Genomic DNA, 9,602 nt, shown 5'->3' on the forward strand with positions numbered 1-9,602 from the left:
GCCCCGCAGCCGCCCGCCGCCTCCCGCCAGCCGCGCCATGGAACGGAGGCCAACGGCACGGCCCACGCCGGCAGCTGGGGAGCCTTCTGGACTCGGTTAGCGGTTAGTGAGGACGGTCGCTGGGATGCCTCTGCTCTTGGGCCCTGGGTTTTCCCCTGGAGGGGCTGTCGGCAGGTGGGAGGGGCCAGGAGCCCCTTTCTGCTCCGCCCCTGTCATACCTGGCGCCCCACCCCCATCCGGCACTGCCTGGGACTAGGCGGTCAGGCTCCCAGTGAGGGATGTGTTCAGCTCACACTCTTAGGAAACCCAGAACCTTTTTGTTTTGTTCAGAATCTGGTTGGGACCTGTTTATTCCCAGCAATCTCATCCATATGGCTAAGGAAGTGAGTCTTTGGAGGACTTTTGAGCCTTGGTGACAGACGGTACTAACTGCTGCTTTGACAGCTCTGGGTAGCTGGTTCTGTGTGCACAGGAAGCGGCATCAGACCAGGGCCGGGAGAGGGCAGCGAAGGTCACCTGGGACTCACATGGAGTCCCCACCTTCATGGCTTCCACTTGAACCTCAATTGCTGAATTACAAAAATTAATTGTTTGCATTTAAGGGAGAAGCTCAGAGCCTCCTTGATAAGATGTGAGGACTGAAAACACCTGCTCTCCAGTGAAGGGACACACCCAGTCAAACCCCGAGACCTCGTGCCCAATGACAAGTCACTCGCATTGCTATTCCAGCCCTAACTGTTCATCTGTTTGGGGGATAAATCTGTCTTTTGTAAACACAGAAACGAGATTGCACAATATGTATTCTTTGTGTCTGGATCTTTCGTTGAGCAGGTGTCCTTGGGGCACACCTATGTGGGGGCATGGACCACCACGCCCTTCCTTTTCATTGCCAAGTAATACTCCACTGTGTGGCTACACATTTCCTTTACGTGACACTCTGTTGCGTCCATGAACTTGGTAGACTTTTTAAAAACTGAGGCATGTGAGAAACTTGACATTCAGCTAATCTGGCTTCTGAGACAAAGGCGCCCCACCCTCCTGGCAGCTGGAAGAACCCCCCGTCTTCCAGACACCAACAGCTGTCTGGGAAGATGATTTAGGGAATTTTAAACGTAGCGAAAAATTTTGGACTTTGGACTCCAAACTTACGAGGGCAACAATCTTGGTCTCCTATTTTAATTTCTTTTGGGCTTGAATATATTTGAATTTCAATTTGTAGAGGAATCCCCGAGATTTCTCATTTCCCCCTAAGAATCTGCGAAAGGGAGGTGTTGGCAGGTCCTTGTTGGAGCATTTTATGCAGCTAAATTCTGGGTTGTCCTTTCATCGTAGAGCAAAATCTCCGATGTGCCTTGTGGGATAGTTCGGCTGGAAGTGATCCGAACGGGTATCAGAATTCCCATCCTTGGGCGTAGAGGAAACTTTGGGTTCATTTCAATAATGGAAGACTCGGAATCATTTCCAAAGCCTTCATGAGGCAGGACAAACATCTCTTCTGCCGCCCAGCAGCCCCGGAAGGACACACGTGGGGGGGCAGTCAACGAGTGGTTTGGGGGATCAGGGCTGTCATGAGTCCTAACCAACGGCTGCCCTCCTCCCCCAGGGGACCAGCAAGCTTCAGGTTAACGCGAAGCCCAGTGGGTTCGGAGGACGAACGGACAGAGACCATCAAGGGACGATCGCGTCCACCGCCCCAGACATTCCCGTCCGCGAGTGTGGGCGCCCACCCCGCCCACTCCGCCCGGCCTCTCCCTGCCCCTATCTCACTCGGCAGCACCCCTTGTCTGACTGGCAGACTCGGGGGTGCATCGCCAGTCGGCCCCACTTCCTCAGAGAGCGGGCTGCCAGCAGACAGCACAGCAGCACCGCTCCTGAGGGGCTGGGGACATCGGCTCGACATGCGAGTAGGTGACAAAGCCCATCCAACTCTGCCTGCCGGGCGTCAGCGGGCCATCTGATGTCACCTCAGCTGGTCCTCCAACTCCTTCTTCACGTGTGACAGGGGTTCTATTTCAACCCCGACACGTTCTAGTGTGCTCCATTTCTCAATATACCAAGACCCCCCAAAATGTAAATGAGCACTGCGCCCATGGGGTCACTAGAATTCCTATTTTAAAAACCCTCAACGTTTTCATTTGATTTGTACGTAATGACGAATCTGAGAGAATAAAGGTAAGGACGTAATGATCACAATAATTAAGATAACCCTGGAGGGATCATTCTCACCGGGACTACTCTGGCGCCGTGATCTGACATCCTCACGGCGTCTGCACGCACGTGCACCCAGCTGCCCCCCGGATGGTGCCTGGAGCTGCATGGAGAACACGCCGCTCTCGGTGATGTGCGGGAGAGGGAACGAAGACCGCGAGGGGTGGCCGACGCACACAGGCCCGCCCAGCGAACCCGCTGGAGGCCACCTAACCTCGCGGGCCCGTCATCTCTTCCCTAGACCACAGTGCCTGTGATGCGATGGGTCATTTGATTTTCTAGTTACATACTCACTCTTTGGAGAACTTTCTTGCCCACTCAGTTGAAAATCAATGTCACATCCCTTGGCATATGGTGAGTTCACGACTAAACACAATGCGTGCAGACGCTGCCCACGTGGCACGCAGCCACGTAGGCAGAGCTAAGGCCCGGACAAAAGCAACAACGGTATAGCAACAAGAACAGAGAGAGTTGCCAGGGACTGGAGGGGTGGGGACTGAAGACTTGCCGTCCCCTGGGCAGGCCGAGTTCCAGGTCACGTGCCTCATTCGACCTCTACAACGACTGTAGGGGCCACCGTTATACACGCGTGACATCTGAAGCTCAGAGCACTTCAGTGACCTGGAGGCCACACAGCTCCCAACTGGCCAGGCTGGGAGTCAGGGCCAGGTCCACGTGGGACCCGTGTGCGCTCTGCTCCTGGCCGCATGCTCTGTCCTCTGAACACTAACCCAGGAATCGGGGCTTTATGCTCACATCACGGAGGGAAGGGACTGAAGATCACTCGGCTGGGACCGACCGTCACGGCTTTTAGGGCATCGCTTATACCAGCGCCAGCAAAGAGGTCACTATGTGGGGGCCAGGTCCGCTGGCAGCTTCTGTCAACATCATGGCGTTGGGGAGGATTCAGAGGCCTCTTTGGGGAAAAGGGGCATGATCGATGAGCATCGTGGGCCAGGCGCGTGGACGTGGACAGGTCAGTACAGGTCACGGGCCGTGAGAGGCGCTGGGACACAGTGGTTTGGAGGTGCGTGAGGGGGCCAGACTGCCTGAGGTTGAACCACGGCCTTGACCGCCAGCCCTACAGCCTCGAGCGAGTTCCCCAGCACCCTAGCCTTGTCATCTGCGGGGGAGACAGCAACTCTGACTGAAAGAGATCTCACCCTCCCGGGCAAACTGACAATTCTGAAGTCAGAATAACAACTGCACCCGAAATTAGTTTAAATCTGCTTAGTTAACCAATAGCAACGCACCTCAGGAAGCATGCCTCTGAAAGCCAACCGGCCAGGGAGGACACTGGGGAAAGCCAGCCAATCAGCAGGGCAGGCACTGGAGTGACCACACCCGCATGTGTCATGCACAGGCTCCTAGGCCCGCAGCCACAGCACCCCCGCCTCTGTCCAGCACACCCCAGAATGAGCTCTGCATTCTACCGAGTGACGGCAGTTCCAGTCGTCTGGGCGATGGACACACTGGCGTTCCCCACAAACTGTATCTTTGTGCATGTTTGAAATATTTCGTAACAAAAATGAAATCTTATCTAATTAAAAACAAAAACAAAAACAAAAACCTCCCCACATCCTGCTTCTCTCTAACTTAAGCAGCAAATCCAGCTTTTCGTCACAGGCATCGATCAGTTCCCTTCCCCGACGGCCTGATTCTGCTGTGAGGGTTAAGCGAGCGAACACGCGACACGTGTTAAAGAACACGCCCGCTGCACGTCACACGCTCTGGGCACGTGCCCATCACTTCCGCTCCCCCAACACGGGATGTTCCGCTCTCACCTGGCAGGAACTGCTTCCTGAAAGCCTGGAACCCTGCTGAGGTCTTGTTTCCAGGCGACGCCCAGATGGTGAGGCCGGTGACATTGTCCAGCAAGACCAGATCCGAGAGGTTGGCCGCGTCCGGCGTCTGGCTGTTGTTCACCAGCAGACGCACTTGGGCCGTCTGTGCTGTGCTCTGCCCGGACACCTGGGACAGGACGTGACATGAAGGCACACGCTCGCTGACATGACTGACCCCCTAAAATGATGCGCCCGCTCGACTCGTACACGTTAGGTCTTCAGGCGGGGGAGGTACACGTATGCATGCGTGTAGGTACGTGTGCGTGTGCACTCACACTCGTAATTGCACGCCCATGGCAGAAAATGTCTCTCGGAGGCCGTAGGAGGCCCTGTGGTCTCACGATGGTTCTGAGACTTTATCAGGTCTGGTTTCAAAGGCCCTAGGAGAGTTTTGACTCACACTTGCCAAGCTGTTGCTTGGTGACAGTTTCAAAGTAACTGGGACCGTGAAACGCAGTGAAATCTTTCCTACAAAGCGACTTAGGAGAAAAAATGTCCAAGTACAGAACATGGTCGGGTTGGGGAGATCGTAACAATTGGGGTCACCAAGAAATGGCTCTTTCTTACCCTGTTATTTTACTAATTTGGCCCCAGAGCCCCACCCAGGACCTCTGATGGCCATCTGGTCTCCAGGATCACCCCGAGCTGGTCTCCTGACCCCTGGCCAGTCTCCCCATCCAGGTTCTGCTGGCCATGTGTCTGACTGGCTTGGCTGTTGGAAGCCATCCAGTGGCCCAACACCTTGGCTCCCCGCCCGGCCTCGGCAACCTCGCCTTGCTCCCCTCTCTAATGTACCTCCCAGCACGCCTGTCTCCCCATCACCCCAGCCCTGCCGAAAGAGATGCAGGAGGAGCTGGACAGAGAAGGAAGCCATGCCCGTCCTGAGGGGAATGTACCCAGCGGGAAAGCACTGAACTTTGCAGAACTCCGTGCGTAGTGCACGGCCACCTCCGTGAGCAGGGGAAGAGGGAGGTGTGTGTATGTATACGTGCAGCTACACACACGTACACACTCGTAACTGCGTGCACAGGGTAGAAAACGTCTCTGGAAGGACACGGGAGAAACTGGCAGCACTGACCGTATCTGTGGAACAGATTATAAGGGGAACAAGACAGCTGGGGGCCTGGGAGAAAATGACGGCTGTGCAGTAAAGGGTTAACTCGGCAGGCGTGGGCTGCCCAAACCCTACACATTGCAAAGAAAGGACGCTCCCGGGCCAGGTCCTCTGAAGACGTGGAATGCTAGGCCTGATAAGAGTGTCTTTATATACCCTTGACCTTGAGCCACACCTAGGAGTCCATACTGACACTGTGATTCATGGCGGGGCCTTGGGCCAGAAGTGGCTGGGTGACCTCGGGAGGGGCTGGAGATAGAGTAACTGAGGGCAGCTGCGTGGGTCCACGGCGACACGGCTGACCCACAATAAAAACCCTGGACTCCGAGGCTCGAGTGACATCACCCATGGCTGCTGGGAAAATTAAACGCCGTCCACACAATTCCACTGGGAAGGGACAGCGGGAGGCTGCCATCCAGATCTCTGCCCGTGAGCTTCCCTCCGCTGACTGCGATCGGTCCCCTTCCGCTGCAATAAACTGGAAGTATGACAGTTCCGCCGTGTGGTTAGCCCTTCCCGTGAATCACAGAACCTGAGGCGGGTCTGGGGACCCGCTCCACAAGGATAATGTGGGAAGCCACCTCATGGGATTAGTAAAGATTAAAGACCTAAAAGATGTTAAATACTTTTTTAAAACTGTCAAGCACCGTATCGATGTTAAAATCTACGACAAAATGGATCCTACTTTCTTCACCATTCTAAATAATCACACTGGATTTTCACTAACGGCAATTTAATTGTTACCCAAAAATCTTAGTCCTGGTGTTGTGACATCACATATAAATCCCTACAGATCACCTCATCACTCAGGTCTCCAGATACATAAAGATAACCCCGATATTTGTCAGATCTTTAATATATAACCTCAGTAATATGTGATTTGGGCGAAACCCAAGTACTTTCCCTTCAAGCATAAGCCACCTTTGAACACTCACCACTGCACATTTCTGAAAAATTACTCCACTCCCAGAAGTTCCTTGAGCGTCTCCATACTGCAATAAAACAGAAGTTATTAGGAAACAAAAAAAATATATTGCGTGCTACACATAATTAATAAACGTACAAGATGAACTTTTAAAAGGGGGCAGAGATTACTTCTGCTCGTCTAGTAATGCCTTAGTAATCGTGAAGATTTTTTTGAAGAGTATGAAACGGATCGAAACTTAAAACCTAGGAGGAGAGAAGAACGTGGACGTGTGGAGCTTCTTCCTGGTCTGGGGGGGGGCACGTAAAGACACCCACTGTCACAGCGACACAGCAAACCAGGGCTGACACCTCAGCAAGAGGCACACGAGCAGAACCGCGGAGAAATCCTTTACTGACTGTTCACACCCGTCCTGTGTCCCCTCCGTGTGTCGGCCGGTGGGGTCCACCAGGCACACGGCAGTGACGAGTGAACGTGGCTCGCACGCAGTGCGTGGGGCGGCCTCCCATGAGCCGCTCCCATCATCGAAGCGGGGGATCCACCCAGGTTTGGCCCCCCCGGCCCTGCAGTGGCTCCAGATGCTGGCCCCATTGCCCCTCGGTCATAATGAGTTCATCCCCCCCTTGCCACATGCCCCCTGAGCCCAGGATGCAGCCCACACGGTATGGATACTGACTATCACGCTCTGAGTCACAGACTAGGCAGCACTTGGTGACGCCAATAATCATGAGAATGGCTATCCTTTCCCAAGTGCCAGGCACGTGCCTATCACCTTACGCACAGGAATTCTACTGCTCCCATTGGATGGACAAGGGGACCAAGGTTCGTGAAGGTTAGCTCACCTGCCCAAGGTCGCACAGCCTGTGTGACTCCACACCCTATGGTTCTTCCATGAAGCATGTCCTTCCCCCACAGCGTGTCCCTCCCACTGCACAGAGGAACCACGGCACAGAGGGGACACTACAAATGTGCTGACACATGCCGCAGCGTGAGCAGCCCAGGCCTCCGCCTGCCACCCTCCCCGAGCAGCTCTTTGATGTGCCAGGACCCCACGGAGTCCTGGGGAGCCCTTGAGCCGGGACCTGGGCTACGATTCGAATCCTCATACAGCAGCCTGCAAAAAACCATCTAAGAAATTCAGTTTTAGAGCAAATGCATGCAGGAGGGGCGACTGACGAGGAGGTGCAGCCCGTGAGCCAAGGGCATCTCTATTCTCCCATCTGCTCAGGCCCAAGCCTTTGGTTTCGTCCTTGGCTGCTCTGTCTCACTCGGCCCCAAACCACTCCCAGCAAATCCCGCTGGCCCTGCCTTCAAAATATATCCGCCAACCCACGACCTCTCAGTAGCCACTAAGCACCACGCCCCAATCCACCTGGTCTGCCACCTTGTCTCCCACCTGCCTCCTCTCTCGGTCTTCCGGTTTCCACCTGTGCCCTCTGCCCTCTGCCCTCACACCGGCTGCAGGGCCGCTTTACTTAACAGGATGGGTCAGGGCGTCCCACGCCCCTGCTCCCATGGCATCCGGCTTACTAACAGCCAGAGTCCTGCCTGGTCACCGGGCCTCTCCTGATCTGGCCCCTCCAGCTCCCCCGCTGCCCTCTGCTCCGGCCACACTGGCCTCCTTGCTGGTCCTGGCCCACTCCGAGCACACGCACATCCCCACCCCACCAATCTCTGTGCTCACTATGATCTCAGTCTGGAAAGTTCTCTCGACCTGCCCTTGCCCGCGCTCCTTCCATACAGGGCTCTGCTCAACGGTCATCTCTTCAAAGCGCCACCCCTGACCACCCTGTCTAGAGGGCACTGACCGTCTCTTGGTCCCCTTTGCCGCTGTATCTCTCTCTATACCCGACCACCCACTGTCACGCTGTTACTCAGTGTCCTTCTCCGGCCCCCAGAACGAGGTTCCCTAAGGAGCAGAGGCTGTCCTGTTCCGCTGTACCCCAAGCACCCAGCTCACAGGCTGGCTCCGGGGGACCCGCCGTAAATGCCGGTAATGAGTGACGACCCAAGCCTCTGGCCACACCACACGTCACTGCTTCCCTCCTTCCAGTGAGCTTCCAACAGAACTTTCTGCAATGACGGGATTGTTCTAGAGTCCGGCCTGACCAGTGCAGCAGCCACCAGCCAAGCCCCTACTATGACGGTCCGTCTGCCTGGGAGGCCCCGTCCCCCACCCTCCCTGGCTCACCCTACGCATTCCCTGAAGCCTCAACTAAAATATCTTCCACTGAACGACCCTCCTCCCTCAGCCAGGCTCACGCTCACGGCTCCCACCTCGGCCCCCCTGCAGTCCTGCATTTGCCTCCAGGCCCCTGGTGCTCCAGCCGGCCAGGCACTTAGCAGAGGTGCAGGGAGTAACACTGTGGGGAGAGAGGAGGGAGGCACCAGGGAAGGCACCAGACAATCATGATACACAAGACTAACGCCCCAGAGGCTGTGCTCTGAGAAGACGTGTGACCCAGCTGTTCAAAGGAGCAGGCTGAGGGGCCATGGCTGTGGGGAGAGGCCAGACCCGACCCCAAGGCCCCGTGTCTTCCCTGTGCAGCGGCTGGAAGGGTCGCCTGAGGCCAGAATGCTGAAGAGAGGGGGCCGTGGACAGCCATGGGCAAGGCGGGCAGCCGGGAGAGGCGCTCAGTACGCACAGCCCCTCAACAGGCGCTCAGCCTCAGCATTAGCATCATGCAGCCGCACAGCGGCCTGCAGAGTAGGCTGCCTGGGGCTTGTCCCAGGAACGGGAAGGGGGGGCCCAATGGCCGCAGGGGGGCCCAGAGAATACCGCCTCTTCGTCTTTGCAGGGACACGATGCCATTGTCTTCCAGGGAGGCAAAAGTCCACCAGAATGTCCTGGCCTTGGCTTCCCAGAAGGAAGAGTATGAGCAAAGCAGGCGAGGCCGGGCGGGCGGTGGGCTCTGAACCCCAGGGCCAGAGCAGAGGGAGGCCTGGGGAGCAGGGCTCCACGGCCTCGGTGTTCTCATCTGCAAAACGGCCCGAACCGGCCCACCACAGGTGGCAGGCGCACGTGACAGGACCTTCAGAAACGTTGTCACAGTACATTTTAAAAGTTCAGTAAACCGACAGCATTATTCTGTCTTCTCTAGGGAAAACCTAAGAATTCATCATGGCGAGTGAGCAGAATCTCTTTGACTAGACCTAAAAATCTGTAGCAAGAGTTAGCAGGCGCTCTGGGACCTAACTGACCAGGAGGAAGAGGCAGGAGGACTGGTGACCAGCTTGGGTGGCTGGGGAGGGGAAATCTTGGGTGACAGCCAGAGTTCTGTGTCCCAGCTCCCCAGTTTGGGACCCCGGAGGGAGGGGCAAGGTGAGTGGGAAGTGGCTGAATTCATCAGCCTGGTGAGCGCACTCACCCGCATCTCCCGCGGGCGACCCCAAGCGGCCTTTCCCCAACCGCCTGGGGAGGTGGCCCCCGTGAGTCGCTCTGCGTGCAGGACCCCACCTCACTGTCACCCCACCCTCGGGGGTGGACGCCAAAGCGGCTACGGACCAGGAA

At 56.2% G+C, this 9,602-nt stretch overlaps 1 protein-coding gene across 4 annotated transcripts in view; it reads right to left on the bottom strand.

Moving 5' to 3' along the window:
- The window catches only part of EVC2 (EvC ciliary complex subunit 2), a 67,516-nt gene extending 57,987 nt beyond the window's left edge, over positions 1-9,529 (bottom strand). The window contains exons 1-3 of one of the 4 annotated variants that reach the window (XM_025051773.1): positions 6,934-9,529; positions 4,328-6,158; positions 3,993-4,179 (exon numbers count right to left, since the gene is read on the bottom strand). In XM_025051773.1, the coding sequence (XP_024907541.1) occupies positions 3,993-4,076 (84 nt within the window). In that variant the 5' untranslated portion in view covers positions 4,077-4,179; positions 4,328-6,158; positions 6,934-9,529. Of the gene's footprint in view, positions 1-3,992; positions 4,180-4,327 lie in introns of all 4 variants that reach the window. The other 3 variants (XM_025051771.1, XM_025051772.1, XM_015595003.2) reach the window with 3 other exon arrangements.
- Positions 9,530-9,602: the final 73 nt, after the last annotated feature.

The sequence above is a fragment of the Pteropus alecto genome, unplaced genomic scaffold (assembly GCF_000325575.1).
Source record: "Pteropus alecto unplaced genomic scaffold, ASM32557v1 scaffold5, whole genome shotgun sequence".
NCBI classification, from domain to species: Eukaryota; Metazoa; Chordata; class Mammalia; order Chiroptera; family Pteropodidae; genus Pteropus; species Pteropus alecto.